At 53.2% G+C, this 17,113-nt stretch overlaps 1 protein-coding gene across 2 annotated transcripts in view; it reads right to left on the bottom strand.

Moving 5' to 3' along the window:
• CCM2 (CCM2 scaffold protein) overlaps positions 1 to 17,113 on the bottom strand; it is a 53,204-nt gene that overhangs the window by 12,560 nt on the left and 23,531 nt on the right. For both annotated transcript variants that reach the window (XM_021079071.2, XM_003134872.7), the window contains one exon: positions 12,668 to 12,841. In XM_021079071.2, the coding sequence (XP_020934730.2) occupies positions 12,668 to 12,841 (174 nt within the window). The remainder of the gene's footprint in view (positions 1 to 12,667; positions 12,842 to 17,113) is intronic.

Consider the following 17,113-nt stretch of genomic DNA (forward strand, 5'->3'; position numbering starts at 1 on the left):
TACAGGGCCTGGACCCCCTGATTCCTGACTCAGACTTAGTTTGTCACGAATGAACATTCCAGAGCATTTCCACAGATCTGCAGCTAGCAGAGGCCTTTCCAGTCAAATGCAGACCCTGGCTAACACTTATCGGCACTGCATTTCGTCTCTTCTCTCGCTTCCTGATTTCAAAGCTTATTACAAGTTCCTGCTGCGGGACAGTGGATGAAGACTCCGACGGCAACGGCCTGGGTCACTGCAGAGGCGTGGGTTCAATCCCTGGCCTAGGAACTTCCACATGAGCTACAATATCCAAACAGTGTGAGACTATGTGGTCTAAGGAGAGACACACAGAGCAACGAAACAGAATAAAGAGAGAGCTGAGAAAGAAATGTTTACATAAAGGGTCCTCTGACCTTTGCCAAGGGTCGCCAAGACCATTCAGTGGGGAAAGGACAGTCTTTTCAACAAAGGCGCTGGGAAAATACGAGTCCACGCATCAAAGAGTGAAGGTGGACCCCTCACCTAACACCATATACGAAAATTAACGCGAGTGGACCAAACACCTAAAGTGAAGACCCAAAACTATGAGACTCTTAGAAGGAGCCACAGAGGAAAAGCGTCGAAACACTGAATTGGCCAATAATTTACTGGGTATGACACCAAAAGCGCAGGCAGTAACAAAAGGCGGAAGCAGCCCAATTCTTGACGGAAAAATGGATAAACACAGTGTGTTATAAACAACGGGTATCATTCATTGTGGAAAAGGAAGGAACTCCTGACACATGCCACGACAGCGATGAAACAGTACATCGTGCTAAGCCAGTCGCAAAAGGACAAACACTGTATGATGCCACGGAGCTGTCCCTCGAATCAAATCCATAGAGACAGAAAGTCGAGAGGCGGCTGCCGGGGGCTGAGGGAGGAGGAGCGGGGAGTTGCTATTTAGTGGGAAGGGTTTCGGTTTGGGAAGACGGAAAAGTTCTGAAAGCGGATGCTGGGATGGCTGCACCACTATGAGAATGTTCTCGGCGCCACTGAAACGTACACTTCGACATGGTTAAGTCTGTGTCATCCGTTTTTTGCCACAATAAAAACAAATCTTAGCTTTACTCAATAATTTCACTTGCTAAAAACTTTTTGAATCATAATCCATATTATACTGTACATTACTGTATATTTGCTATCAGGTCTAGATTTGTATCATCCAAAATGATTAATTTCGGTTAAATTTAGGTGGTAATAAAAAATATTGTCTAGGAGTTCCTGCTGTGGCTCAGCAGTAATGAACCTGGCTAGTACCCACGAGAACACAGGTTTGATCCCTGGCCCTATTCAGAGGGTTAAGGATCTGGCCCGGGAGCTTCCACATATCACAGACGCAGCCGAAAAAAAAAAATGCCCTCTTATTACGTGCACAGGACCAGACAAGGATTGCCCCAGCTCCGTGTGGCCTGGGGAACTCAGTGTCACCACCCACATCCGATGACTCGCCTTTCTCAAAAAGCCACCACGCTCCAAATTCAGGCGCAAAGATCGCCAGAAGGATTCCACTTTCTTCACAGAGGTGAGTCCTCATTCATTCAAGATTTTTTTGCCATAAAATATGAGTTAGTGGGGAGTCCCCATCGTGGCACAGCGGAAACAAATCCAACTAGGAACCATGAGGTTGCGGCTTCAATCCCTGGCCTCGCCCAGTGGGTTAGGGATCGGGCGTCACCCTGAGCTGTGGTGTGGGTGGCAGATGCGGCTGGGATCTGGCGTGGCTGTGGCTGTGGCGTAGGCCGGCGGCTACAGCTCCGATTCGACCCCTAGCCTGGGAACCTCCATATGCCGCGGGTGTGGCCCTAAAAGGACAAAAAGACAAAAAAGAAAACAAAAACAACAGTAGGAAGCATTTCCAAGAATAATTGCTGATGAGACGCAAGAGATGTTCATTTCTACCTTTTTTTGGGGGGGTGGCACCCGAGGCACCCCCCCCCACACACACACACTATTCTTAGAAATGACACACAGGCCTCACTGGGACAGGCGCCTTTCATGACAACGCCTGTCTGCCTGGGATCCGCCCCCGCCTCCTGTCCCTCCCTCCCGGCCACAAGACTCCTTCCTGGGGTCAAACCTCAACGTGGCACAACTGGGGCCTGCTGGTCCTACTCAAGGGCGGGGACTGAACACCCTGAGCAGCTGTGCCGGGCAGAGGGGGATGGAACCCCGGCTGGCTGAGCGTGCCCATGGGGCTCTGCCCAGGGCACAGCGCTTAATCCCGCTGAGGGGCCCGGACGCACCTCCTACACTCCTAGCACAGCAAAAGCTCAGCAGAAAGTGAGGCCCAAATTAAACTCCGCGGAGACTGCAGACCTGCAGGGCAAACGGTGGATAAAGGTTTTAAAAGATGCAGAGAGGTGGGCCTGCTGGGTGGGATCTACCATGTCAGACACGGAACCTCCTTGGGAGGGCTGGGAAGATGCCCCACTCTCAAGGTTGAGCTGGAGTGAGAGGCAGGGGCGCCAGCACCCCGAGCAGCTCTGTGCTGGCCGCTCTCTGGGGGAGCGCTCATGGGGGAGATGCTTTAAAACCAGGCTTCCTGGAGCGAGGGGGCCCCCAGGCCCCCAGGAGAGCAGGAGCAGGTAGTGGCCCTTAACTATCAGGACGGGCAGCGACTGTAAACCGTCGAATGGCAGTGGGGCGGGGGTGAGGAGGCAGGAGACCCCATGGAGCTGCAACTAGAGCAGAGAGGTTCCCAGGGGCAGGCGAGCTGTATACGGACAGCTCGTGTACACAGACTGGGACACCCGGGAGTGCGGCTGCACTGCGGCTCCACTGCAGAGCGGGCAATCCCTGACCCCGTTTCCAGTCCCAGAAACCGACTGGAGGGGCGGCCACGACTGGAGAGTGAAAATGTAACACCGACCGAGTGTTCGCTGCAGCGATGCCCCCAGTTCCCTCCAAAGGGACTCCCGTCACGCGCCCGAGTACCAGCAGACTTGGGAGTGAGACGCTGTTAAACGTCTGGAGAAGGGCGCCTGAGACAACACCGGGACTCAGCGGCCCAGGGTGCCAATGAGGCCCTCTAAAACGCAGGGCATTTCCAGCGCAGGACACCTGAAAGGATGCCCCATCTCTTCAGGATGCAGGGCACAGCATGAGCCAACAGTGTTACACTGGGCTTTGTCCCAGGAGACAGAATGCATGGGTCTAGGGTCCAAGGTAGGGTAGCAGGAGTGGCTCCGCTGCCGTCAACCCAAGAGACCCATGTGGGGAACATGTGCTCCCTGCCCTACAAGCTTGGGCTCTGGGGGGTTTGAGAGCCTGGCTCTAGGGGGAGAATGCTTCTGTGAGGGGACGCGAAAAGGATCTAAGCGTAAAACTGCAGTCATGGAGTTCCCTGGTGACTCAGCGGGTTAAGGATCCAGCGCTGTCACTGCTGTAGCTTGAGGCGCTGCTGTGGCTCGAGTTCAATCTCGGACCTGGGGATGCCACCCCAGGACGGTAGGGGGAGTCACCTCCAGACGGTAGCAGACAAGCAACAGAGAAAGGAGGTCCCGTTCTGCAGGGTGACCGGCCTTGACCGTGATGAGGGGGGGGGAGGCTGCCAGGCGCCGGGGACAGAGAGATGCCGTGGGGTCCGGGGGGAACCTACCGGCCCAGAAGCGGGCAGATTCAGATCTTTTCTCTCCGCCCAGTCCTGCATCCTTCCCTCCCCTTCTCCTGAGAACACGCCCTGAACTGTCAAGCTTGCTCTCCGGTTTCAGGTTCTGCTTCCACAGAACCCAAGCATCTCCAAACACAGACACGCGACAGACAGGGAAACCCTGAAAACAAACTTCACGGCAAAGGGCGAACTCACCCGCCACGCCGGGCACTACGGAAAACGTATGGGAAAACCCACGAACCACTCAACAGAAAAATGGCTACAGAAAGACATTTAGGAGTTCCCGGAGTGGCTCAGTGGGTAACGAACCCGACTAGCAACCATGAGGTTGCGGGTTCGATCCCTGGCCTCGCTCAGTGGGTTAACGATCCGGCATTGCCGTGAGCTGTGGTGTAGGTTGCAGACATGGCTTGGATCCTGCGTTGCTGTGGCTCTGGCGTAGGCTGGGGGCTACAGCTCCAATTGGACACCTAGCCTGGGAACCTCCATATGCCGCAGGTGAGGCCCTAAAAAGCAAAACAAAAAAAGAGAGAGCGATTTAAGAGATCTGACTGGACCATTTGAACAGACACACAACCTCACTGATGAGTACACACTGAAGAAACAGGCCACAACCATCAGACTGGCGAAGGTCAGAAAGTGTGCAAGGACACCGTGCTGCTCTCTAGTGTGGACAAAGAGGTGTCACGCTGGCTTAAATCCTACACGATGGGCAGCCTGGAAATGTCAAAATAAAAAGTAGGAGTTCTCTTGGGAGTTCCCATTGTGGCAGAGTGGAAATGAATCCGACTAGGAACCATGAGGTTGCAGGTTCGATCCCTGGCCTCGCTCAGTGGGTTAAGGATCCAGCATCACTGTGAACTGTGGTGTAGGTCGAAGACGCGGCTCGGATCCCACGTTGCTGTGGCTCTGGTGTAGGCTGGCAGCAGCAGCTCCAATTAGACTCCTAGCCTGGGAACTTCCATGTGCCATGGGTGTGGCCCTAGAAAAGACCAAAAAAAAAAAAAAAAAAAAGTAGGAGTTCCCATTGTGGCACAGCATAAACGAATTCAACTAGGAACCATGAGGTTTCCGGTTCCATCCCGGGCCTTGCTCAGCAGGTTAAGGATCTGGCATCACCCTGAGCTGTGGTGTAGTTTGCAGACGTGGCTCAGATCTGGCATTGCTGTGGCTGTGGTGCAGGCCAGCAGCTACAGCTCTGATTAGACCCCTAGCCTGGGAACCTCCATATACCATAGGTGCGGCCCTAAAAAGACAAAAACAAAAACAAACAAACAAAAAAAACTGTAAAAATAAATAAATAAATAAATAAATAGTAACAGAACCTTACACCCACAAGTTCTACTTCTGGAATTTCTCCTATAGGGTTAGTCGAATGTGCAACAGACAAACTAAATATGTCTGAATAGATCCCTAGACAAATAAAATATGGGCCAGCCCTGTAATGGAATACTACGCAGCCACCGAAATGGAAGAGGCAGCTTTATGCATCCCTGTTCCCCAAGGCACCTGAGACAGACTGCTACGTGTAAACGAGGTGCAAAGTGCACACGAGGTGATCATTCGGCTTTTCTTTTTAGGGCCACACCTGAGGCATATGGAGGTTCCCAGTGTAGGGGTCGAATCAGAGCTGCAGCTGCCAGCTTACACCAGAGCCACAGCAACACAAGATCCGAGCTACACCACAGCTCATGGCAACACTGGATCCTTAACCCACTGAGCAAGGCCAGAGACTGAACCTGCATCCTCGAGGATACTAGTTGGGTTTGTAACCCGCTAGGCCATGAAGGGAACTCCTAGGTAATCACGTGGAAACAAATGTGCATGTGTGCTTGTGTAAGACAGATGACCAGTGCCAGGATACGGGAGAAACTGATGCCAATGACTCCTTCCAGTGGGGAGATCTGGTGACCTCTTCTCACCAAGAAGCCCCTCACCATAGGAATCTTGTACCACGTCCGTAACATACACATTCAACTTTTAAAAATACAGTAAATAGGAGTTCCTGTCGTGGCGCAGTGATTAACGAATCCGACTAGGAACCATGAGGTTGCGGGTTCGGTCCCTGCCCTTGCTCAGTGGGTTGACGATCGGGCGTAGCCGTGAGCTGTGGTGTAGGTCGAAGATGCGGCTCGGATCCCACGTTGCTGTGGCTCTGGCGTAGGCTGGCAGCTACAGCTCCGATTCGACCCCTAGCCTGGGAACCTCCATATGCCGCAGGAGCAGCCCAAGAAATGGCAAAAAGACAAAAAAATAAATAAAAATATAGTAAATAAGAGATAATAACAAATCTCATCAAGAAGCACCTTGGAGAGTTCCCTGGTGGCCCAGCAGTTAAGGACTCAGCACTGAGGCTCAGGTTACTGCTGTGGCACAGGTTCGATCACTGGCCCAAGAATTTCTGAATGCTGTGGGCATGGCCCCCCCCAAAAAGCAGCAGCAGCACCTTGGGTTTCAATCACAAACTCCAGAATTAAAGGCCAGAGTGTCCATTCACGGGTCCTGAGCCTGCACCACACTGGACCCCGCTCAGACAAATGTCAGCTTGTGATGGAATATATGAGGAGGACGCCTCTGCTTTAAACAGCCTGGGTGAGGATTAAATGAGAAAATACATTTAAAATGTTACACAGGAGTTCCCACTGTGGCTCAGCAGATTAAGAACCAGACATAGTGTCCGTGAGGATGTGGGTTCAATCCCTGCCCTCACTCAGTGGGTGAAGGATCTGGCACTGCAGCAAGCTTTGGCACGGGTCACAGATCCAGTGTTCCCATGTCTGTGGCATAGGCACCAGCTTCAGCTCTAAATCGACCCCTAGCCCAGTAACTTCCACGTGGCACAGGTTCGGCCATAAAAAGAAAAAAAAAAAAAAGGTGAACAGAGTTAAGAGTTCCTGTTGAGGCTCAGCAGTAATGAACCAACTACTATCCATGAGAATGTGGGTTCGATCCCTGGCCTCACTCAGTGGGTTAAGGATCTGGCATGGCTATGAAGCTGTGGCATAGGTTGCCGATGCAGCTCAGACCATGTGTTGCTGTGGCTGTGGTGTAGGCCAGCAGCTGCAACTCGGATTAGACCCCTAGCCTGGGAACTTCCATAAGCCGCAGATGTGGCCCTAAAAGAAAAAAAAAAAAAAAAAAGGTACGCGGTGTCGCGGTATACAGTAAGCACTCAGAAAAGAGAAGCTGCTCTTAAGTGCCTCCCACATGCATGTTATTTATGTTCATTCTAAATTCAAAATACTTTCCATAAAGAACCACGGTGGAGTACGTGGGGGTAAAACATTTCCTCATCAATTACGGATTGTGCTGTTGGCATGGTTTTTATTTTATCCAAGTCACACATGCACAAAGAAGACATGTAAGTGGGTCCCAAAAACGTACAACAAAACCCGACCATCTGGTCCCAACCCAGGCAATCCTACAGACCACTTCCCAGAGACAGCCACACACTCCCCCCCCCCGCCCCCCGCCCCCGGGGCCAGATCGAGGGCCAGCTTTCTTTTTTTTTTTTTTTTTGTCTTTTTGCTATTTTTCTTTGGGCCGCTCCCACGGCATATGGAGGTTCCCAGGCTAGGGGTCTAATCGGAGCTATAGCCACTGGCCTTCGCCAGAGCCACAGCAACGCAGGATCCGAGCCGCGTCTGCAACCTACACCACAGCTCACGGCAACGCCAGATCGTTAACCCACTGAGCAAGGGCAGGGATCAAACCCGCAACCTCATGGTTCCTAGTCGGATTCGTTAACCACTGCGCCACGACGGGAACTCCAAGGGCCAGCTTTCTAAATTGCTACTGCCCATCGCTTCTCGGCCTTTTGGCTAAGATCAAGTGTAAATTGCTACTGCCCGATGCATCAACTTAACACACTATCTGTTGATTTCCAGTTGCCGTGGAGAAAGCTTCAGCTCTCCTGTATCACCACCTCCACCTCTCCTTCCTTCTTTCTTACCGTGTAGATCATTGATTACTTACCTATTACTTGGGGTTGGTATCATTCTATTTCACTGTTGCACCAAGAAGTAGTGAAATCACAATTTTGTTCAAGCATGATTATTTCTTTTTCAATCTTTAAGATAATTATAACTCACATTCAGTGGTAAGACATAATACCCAGAGATGCACGCGCCCCGTACTCTGTCACACCCAATGGTAACATCTCGTGATTAACACGCATCACCGCCAGGAGCGTGGCTACACAGTCAAGTTACAGAAAATCCTGTCACCACAAAGGCCCTCCCACTCCTTTTACAGGTGTACTCACTTCCTGCCCACCTGGTCTTCTCCTTAATCCCTACCAGCCCTTTCTATTCTCCATTTCAATAATTTTGTCATATCGAGAATATTATACAAAGGGGATCACGTAGTCTGTAACTGAAGATTGGCTAGTTGGTTGGTTTGGTTGGTTGGTTTTGTTTTGGCTGCACCCACAGCATTCAAAAGCTCCTGGGTCAGGGACTGAACCTGTGCCACAGCAGCCACCCATGCCCTCGAGGTGACACCAAATCCTTAACCTGCTGAGCCACCAGGGAACTCTGGGATTGGCTTTTTTCACTCAGCATAATGCTCTGGAGATTCCTGGGGGCTGCTGAAGGAATCAGGAATTCATTCCTTCTTACAGCTGACCAGGGTTCCACGGGAGGGATCACATCAGCTGTTTAAGCAGCTACCCACTGAAGGACCTCTGGGCTATTTCTAGTTTTTAGCTATTATGAATAAAGCTGCTCTGAATTTCCGTGTACGGGCTTATGTGTCAACAAAAATGTCCATTTCTCGGGATAAATACCCAGAGGACAACGGCCAGGTTATATGGTGGTTGCGAGTTTAGTTTTTTTTGTTGTTGTTGTCTTTTTGCCATTTCTTGGGCCGCTCCCGCGGCATATGGAGGTTCCCAGGCTAGGGGTTGAATCGGAGCCGTAGCCACCGGCCTACACCAGAGCCACAGCAACGTGGGATCCGAGCCGTGTCTGCGACCTACACCACAGCTCACGGCAACGCCGGAGCCTTAACCCACTGAGCGAGGCCAGGGATCGAACCCGAAACCTCATGGTTCCTAGTCGGATTCGTTAACCACTGCGCCACGACGGGAACTCCCTACCATTGGGTTTTGAGAGTTCTTTACATGTTCTAGATGAAAAGCCTGTGGCAGATGTGCGCTTTGCAAATACCTTCTCTCAGTCGGTAGCTTGTCTTTTCACAGAGCAAAAGGAGAGTCTTCTGCAGAGCAAAAGTTTTTAAACTTTATGAAGCCCAGTTTACCAATTGTTTCCCTTTTTGGTGTCAAATCTAAGAACTCTGCCTACCCTGGGTCCCGAAGTTGTTTTTTTTTTTTTAAGCATTATCGTTTTACCTCTAAGTCCATGGTCCATTTTGAGTTAGTTTTGGTACTAAGGTGCGAGGTTCAGAATGAGGTTCACTTTCCTCTCTGGGGGTGTCCAGTGGCTCCAGGACCACTGCTAGGATGGTCCTTCCTCCCCTGACTTGCTTTTGCACCTCTCAGTGATCGGTTGGATGACACGCATGAGTCTGCTCCTGGGTTCACGATTCTGTTCCCCTCATTTCTGGGTCAGTCCCTCTGCCGTGAAGTCCCAGCTTCGTTGCTGGACCTCCAAAGTACATCTTGAAATCAGATGGACTGACTCCTCTCATTTTACTCTTCTTTTTCAAAACCGGCTCTTCTACTTCTTGTGCCTTTCCATATAAATTTTAGAATACTCTTGTCTATATTTACAAAATATCTCGCAAGGGTTTTGATGGGAATTACATCAAACCTATATATCAATTTGGGGAAAACTGGCATGTTAACTAGATTGAATCTTACAGTCCATGAACATGGTATGTCTCTCCGTTTATTCAGATCTTTGATTCTTTCATCAGCGTTGTGTCGTTTTCAGCACACAAACCCTACAGATGTTTTGTTAGATTTGTACCTACGTACCTATATTCATGTCTGCGATTTATTTCTGTTTTGTACTATCTGGTTTTGGTTATCGGGATAATACTACCCTCACAAAATTAGCTTAAAAGTGTTCCTGTCCCTTCTGCTTTTCTGGAAGAGATCGTATAGAATTAAGTATTAACTCTTTAAACATCTGACAGACTATTCCAGGAACCATCTGAGCCTGGAGATTTTCTTAAGGAAGTTTTCAAATTAGATATTAAATTTCTTTAATAGTTATAGGAGTTTCCAAACGATCTATTTATAGCAACCTGTGGCAGTCTGTGCTCATCAAGGAACTGGTCCATTGGCCACCTGCTGCCTGAGCACAGAGTCACCTTCTGTGCTCTCATCATCCTTTGATTCTTCGGGGTCTCCCGGCACTTGAATGTCAGTCATTTCCCTTTTGCCCTGTGGTTCTAGATGAGGATCTATCATTCTGTGTCCCTACAGGTAAAGCGTTCTTTCTCAAGACTCTGTCTTTACTTTTGAGAAGTTTTACTGTGATGAAAAACTTGGTGTGGGCTGCTTTGGTTTATCGTGCTAGTGGTGTGCTCAGTTTTTTAAATCTCTTACCACATCAAGAAATTTCAGCCATGATTCCATTGATCAGTTTTTCAGCACCCCGCCTCCTCCAGGACACTGATGACACAAGTGTCAAAAAATCTGCTCTAGTCCCACAGGGGGAGGAGAGCACACCCTGTTACCAGGTAGGAGGTGACGCCCCCTGGCCTCTGCTGTCACCTGAGTGACAGCATGCTGGGCATGGCTGGCATTCTGGATCCCCAACTACGCCCCACTGACATGAGGGTGCTGTGTGTCTCACTGCTGCCATCGGAGGGCAGAACTCCAGACTCCCCCCAGTCTCCACTGACACCCCTGTTTCACTGGGGGTTCATCAGGGATGAAAGTCCCCACTCCCTACCTGGCCTTCTCTGGGGTGGGTATAAGCCCCCACTCGGCCTTTGCTGGCAGAGGCAGAGGCAGAGGTGGGGCCACAGAGTTTTAGCAGCGTTTGTGGAACCAAGCAGGTATTGCTAAACATGTTCTGTCCTGCATCCCTCTTCCGGTCCTCTGGTCAGAGGGAGCGGCTTTTGCTGGAGTTTCATCTACACCTATGGGCTTCTCCGGGATGTGACCTTCTTCAGCTCCAAGCTTGGGGAACATGAGGAAAAAGAGAGCTGTGGGGGGCTCACCAGTGGGTAGCCCCTTAGGTTCAGAGGTCCCTGGCTGGTCTGCCATCTCTCTATGTCTCAGAGTCTTCTTGTTGCTGCATATATAACACCCAGGATTTTAAGGTGTACTTGATGGGAGGAGCAGGGGGACACCTGTCGACTCCAACTTCCTGGAAGCAGAAGCCCCCAGACTTCACATTTTCACGTAATATGGGCCTATCCTTCCTTCCACTTGCCTTGTTCTCAAGGCTCTCTCCCCAGTTCTTCAGCAGCCGCTACCCAAACACATGGAACCAGCCGTATTCCCTTCTTCCAGGGCTGCTTGGCCTGTTCCTCAGATTCCCGCCATGGGCATTCCCTCGCTCCTTTCCATGCTGGAGCCTCAGTTCCGGATCTGCATCCTCCGCCTCCCGGGTGCGTCCTTGTGCTCTGAGGCACCACGTCCCCAGGAACCTCCTGAGAACAGCCTCTGTGGGCTCACGTTTTGGAGACCTGACTTTCGGGTCACTGTTTCCATCTGACAGTCGTGTGTGCTGGTGATTTTGCAAAATGTCCCTTCATTACTGTCTGAACAACTTCCTCCCACGCTCCTCTGTTCTCTCTTCTCATGAGTCAGATGCTGAAACTCCCAGTTGGATCCTGTGATTTTTTTTCTCTCTCGATACCTTTGTTTACTAATTTTCTCTGTCTTTTTGTTATTCTTCTTGGGTGACTGCATCTTTCGACCCCTCTAACATTTTTAGGACATACAATTAAGGTCCTTTAATTCCAAAAGCTCTTATCTCTACCTCTTCTTTATTTAAAAGTAGATCCTGTTACCTCCCAGTTAACAGTATTTCATCTTATCTTCCTGAGAAGATTATGTATCTTTATTTCACCCCAGTTTCCGCACTGCTGCTGTTTCATTCAAGGTTACTTCTTGCATTTGTCTTGGGCTCTGACTTTAGGGTAAATGTTTTCCTCAAATGAGTGCTTCTGCCTGGCTGCCCAGGACAGAAGCCATGTGCAGGGACAGAGGTGTGGACCATCCCGGGCTGGCCGGCCGGCCGGGCACCCCAGCATTACCCTCGGGGGCCCTTCTGTGCACTTCTCAGCTTCCACATAAAAGCACCCCTCCCAGGATCCTCTTGTGGGAGAAGCCTGGCTGCAGGTCCTCCGGAAGCACGAGGGAAAGGGGGTTGGCGATTCTCACCGTTTGGGACACAGACTTTGACTTAACCTGCTGGTCTTTACACCGGGTCTCTCCCCGCCCTCCTCGGAGCCAGGGGTCCCCATGTCTAAAGCCTCCCTCGTGCCACGTCTCCACCAGGGCACACAATGTGCTCCACGGCCTCTCCAGCCCCAGGCCCAGCTGGGCAGCTCCCTGTCCTCTGAGGGACTCAGATCGGCTCGATCGGCTCTGGGAGCTCGTTACCCGACCCTCATCAGTTCCCTCTGCCGGGGTACGGGCCTCACTCATCTCTGCTGCCCCTTCCCTGTTCCCTCTGAGCCCGTGGGCGCAAACCTTTTTATTCACTCCTTTCTACTGTAGTGTTCGGTGGAAACACTAACAACACACGGGTGCACGTCGTTTTTATCCACGAGTGGCCACAGGCTCTGACAGGATTTGGGAGCCCTGGTTCTAGGCTGTGACAATGACACATGAAACAGTGCCAAGACGTGAGCAAGGAACCGAAACACACAGCCAGCCTTCACAAGAAAGGAGGCGGCTTGCTGCTGTGAAGAAAAGCAGACACGGGGCCAGAAGACAGACATCTGGGGTCTGGGTACCCGGTTACCAGTCACAACACCCCAGGCGGGACCACGGGTGGGAGAGCCAACACGGCGTGCGTGGGGACGGGTCCCAGAACCGCAGCCCTCGGTGCAGCCGAGGGGTCTTTGCTGGCGACGGGCAAGCGCGTCCTGCAGCCGTGAACTTACCTTCACCTCCTTCTCGATATAGTCGCTCAGCAGTCGGTCGGGCTCGACGCGCTCAGGCAGGGACAGCACCACGGTGTGCAGAGGGCGCCTCTCTGTCACCTTCTCATGGGCTTTCTTATCTCTACTCTTCTCACCCTTTAGGAACACGCGTTTAAACGGCGACACAATTCCAGGCTGCAGGCAGAAACGGCAATGATTGCAGTTCATTATCCACAAAGGCTTTGCGTCGGACCTACGGCCGCCGAGCAGAAGCAGCCACGACCACCACCACGGTCCCCGCGCAGCCAGGGCGGGCCACGGCGGGGCTGCCTCGGGCGCCCAGGGGCTGGCCCCGCACCTGTTCACGGACACTGAGAAGGTCAAGGGCCACTTCTCAAGGTGGGTGGCCTCGGCAGGGGAGGAGAGGGCAGAAAGGGGAAGATCGCCCCGGAAGACAAAGATGCAGCACCGCTCTGACCCGCGCGGCCCCGCCGGGCCCCTTTCCTGCACAGTCCTCGGAGAAGGCGCAGAGGTGCAGCCGGGGCCGGGGCATCAAGACCAGGGCCCTTTCCCTTGCCTGTGGGAGCGCGGCGCCTGCTCTGCTTTGCCCTCCCTCCAGCAGGGCCTCGGGGCTCAGGGTGCTGACGGTACCTGGGCCACCTCACACCCTCGTCTGGACTAGAAGGGCCTGGAGGCAATGGAAGCAAACCGGCAGAGCAGAGCTCGGGACCGCAGGGAGAGTACAGTCAGCCTCGCCCCTGGGCCCCGGGAAAAGGCCGAGGATTCGTTCCCTGCAGCTCTGCAGGGTCCTCCAGGTCCTCGGCGGGCACTCACACACAGAGGCCGTCACCCAGAGGGACATAAAACCAGAGAACATAAGATGCCAACGTGCAGCCTTCGCGGAGAAACATCACCAAACACAGGCGTGAAACCCAAAGCTAGTGACCTATGCCAGCCCGAGAGCTCACTTTCCTCTGGCTTGTCCGTGATTCTACAGCTCGCCAGCCCAGGCGGGTGACCTGGCGCCAACAGCATCCGGGGCCCATGGCAGGCCTGGCTCTGACCGTGACAGAGACAAATATTTACACCGCACCTGTATTAAATGCTCTTGTTTCCATTTCTCCTCTGCACGGGGGAAGTTCAGCCACACGCCAGAGTCCCACCCCAAACAAGGTCGCAGAACCCCCAGTCCTGGGAGGCGCCTCGTCGCCTGTCAACCTCACAGACGGAGGAGGGAGAGGGGCAGCGCCTCCCCCACAAAGGCAGGCAAGGCCTCGGGGTCTCCCAGGAGATCCTGCAGAGCCCGCCCCACGGCCACCAAGAGGCTCAGCTGCCAACAAAGGACACCCCACGTAAAACACGCCCTCTGCCAAGCAAACCCCAACTCCCTTCCTGCTCCTTCTAGCCTCCTCCTTCTAGCCAGGCTGGCTTTTCTCCTCTGCTCCCTGGCTTGAATCCCCAGCCCTGGATATCGGCCCGCAGACGCCTACCTCTTCCTGGAGTACCCCCTCCTTGCCCTGGGTACCCGCCTGTTCCCACTCCCCACCCCCAAGGCAGGCCCTCGGTGCCGCTTTGCTGCCGTGAGGCCACGGGGCTGCTGCTCATCCAAGCCGCACGTCATGCATGTGGGGCTCCACCGACTTCTCTCCCTGCTTTTGTTTGTAGGTGAAATTGTCCACAACGGGGGGGGGGGGGGGGGGGGCAGGTTGTAAGGACGAGCACAGCTCCTTCCTGCGGCTGCTTCCACCTAAGCTGAGACAAGCCAGCGGCATGAAAAGTTAAGGGGGACAAGATAACCAAGGACAGATCCCCTCCACGGTCCATCAGAAGGGACAGAGGGTGGGTGCTTCTCGGAGGAGCCTGCAATGGCCGACCCCAGCTCTCAGACAGACCCCCCTGGGTCCCAAAGGCGCTGTCAGCCCCCCACACGCATTAGGTGGGTGGGCGAGAGGGTGGGGGCGCTTCAGGTGAGATCCCGGGGGGTGGGGTCTGGACCAGGCCGTTGCCTTGCGGACTCGCGTAGAAACAAAGGGAAAGGGTCGAGACCACGTGCCAGGTGAGCACCGATGAGGAACTTTCAGTGGAAAGTGACCCTGGAAAAGGAGTCCTGTACACAGCACATATCACCAGCCGGGCCGCGCCCGGGCCAGGCCATCCTCAACTGGGACTGCCTCTCTGGCTGGCGTCCCAGGCCATCAGATGGCACACAGATGACACTTCCACCCCGTTCTGCCTGGTTGTTTATCTGCACAGAGAGCCTCCGAGTTCCGGTGATGGGCAAGGCACCGCCCTAGGGCTGTGGAAATACCACAGCATGTAACACAGTGTCACACAGATGATCCGAGTCTGAGCCTGGCCAGAAGTAAACATCTGTCCCTACACCCAGTCCACCTGGTAACCTCCTCCACGCTCCCGAATCAGAACCAGCAGGGGCGCAGCCCAGGATTCGGAATCCGACGGATCCCAACGGCGCGTGAGAACAGCTCGGCTCCGCGTGTCTGCTGTTCCACCTCGTTACTCCTCTACACCTGGGAGCAACGGGAGCTTATTCCGAGAGGAGAGGCTTGCCAGGCTCAGCCTCTGACCAAGAAGCCAGTGCCCCATCGCCAGGTCTGCAGGCCACGGGCAACCGACGCTGTTTTCACGCTGAGGAACCGGTCACAGCATCAGAGCCGTGCGCACGGAACAGGCTGTGTTGACAAGGTGCCCAAGTCCCGCGACCTCCCTTAAGGACACACCCTCTGCCGGCCGATACAGCCGCATCCGTCTGGCCCCCGCAGGCCAAGGGAACCAGGATGGCCCGCCGCAGGCGCCTCCGACTGCGGGGCCGGTTTCCCTCTGCTGAGCCCCGCTCCCTCTCCCTCTGCCTTTACCTCCTGGGACTCGGCACCCTTACAGCACCCCAGCACCCCGCAGGGCAGCAGTATAAGCTGGTCAATGAACGCCTGGTGCCTGTGCCAGCCGGGCATCGGGAAGGCCCTGCGGGGATGAGACATAATTCCCGCTTTCAAGGTCATGGTCAAGCAGAGGGGAATAAGCCCCGAGCAGACGAGCAGGGACTAAATCCATAATGAAAACTGCCAGCCAGATGCCTCGGAGGTGCGCTTTAGTGCCAAAATGCCCTGTTTCTGAAGGAGCTACCCCGGCAATGAGGCACGACCCTGTGATGAAGAGCGGTGCCCGCCCTCCACTGCTCACAGGGTGGCAGAGGCGAGGGGAGCCGCCCCTGTAACCTGGGCCCCACACCTAACCACCCGGCCAAGCATGAACTGGGCATGACCGATCTGGGAGCAGACACAGCTTCCCAAACCCATTCCTTGGCCTTGAATATACCAGGCACTACATGCTTTTTTCTTTTTTTCTAAATGTCCCAAATAAGTTAAGCTGGTGGGTGAGCCTTCCTAGAAAGTGGAATATTGAAACTATTATGTAAGGAAATGCACCCTAGCAACCCTGAGGCTTCCCTCTGCCACCTCACCCCATTTCAGTGCAGAACGGGGGTGGCTCCTCCACCCGATGACAGCAGACATGTGACACTGAGTGGCACATACCCTGCTCCCACTGCAGGAGCTGGAAGGCACACACAGCTGGGGGACGAAAGGGGGTGGCAGGCCCAGGCGCCCCAGCTTTTCCAGAAACACAATGAACAAGAGGGCACCTCAGGGTTTTAGAACTGATGCTGCTTTTAAACCTGAAAATGTGAAGGGCAGGAGTTCCCATTGTGGCTCAGAGGTAATGAACTGGACTAGGATGCATGAGGAGGCAGGTTCGATCGCTGGCCTTGCTCAGTGGGCTAAGGATCCGGTGTAGGCCGCAGACTCGGCTCAGATCTGGCATTGCTGTGGCTGTGGTGTAGGCCAGCGGCTACAGCTCCAATGAGACCCCTAGCCTGGGAACCTCCATATGCTGCGGGTGTGGCCCTAAAAAGACAAAAAAGAAAGAAAGAGAGGGAGGGAGGGAAGAAAGGTAAAGGGAAATTCTGGTTTATAAAAAATAAACTGAGAAACAAGACTATTGGGAGACACAGAATCAGGATTCCATTAAACAATCATGGATTCTTTAATTCCCTGTTATACCCTCCAAATCAGTATGGAGCTTTAAAAAGTGGTTTTAGCCCAAATGATTGTTCACTCTTCATTCAGTATTTTTATCCAGTGCTCACGTTCGCCATCACCAAAATGACCTTGTAATCTCTGACCCCCAAAGACACAAGGACTAGTTTAGCCCCTGGAAGAGCACAAGGCCAGGTGTGGTTTCTTTTGTGAAAGGAGCCCTGGCCCCAAGGCCACCTGGGTCCCTCTGTGCCTGAGTCTCTCGTGAAGAAACAGGGCCTAGGAGTTCCCACTGTGGCGCAATGGGACTGGCAGTGTCTCTGCAGCACCAGAACACAGGTTCAATCCCCAGCCCAGCACAGTGGGTTAAAAGATCTGGTGAGGCACAGGTCACGACCGTGCTCCCTGGCCAAGA

The sequence above is a fragment of the Sus scrofa genome, chromosome 18, assembly GCF_054392235.1.
Source record: "Sus scrofa isolate SSC_HxYL_T2T_F1_AM1 chromosome 18, Sscrofa_HxYL_maternal_Yorkshire_Landrace_v2.0, whole genome shotgun sequence".
NCBI lineage: Eukaryota > Metazoa > Chordata > Mammalia > Artiodactyla > Suidae > Sus > Sus scrofa.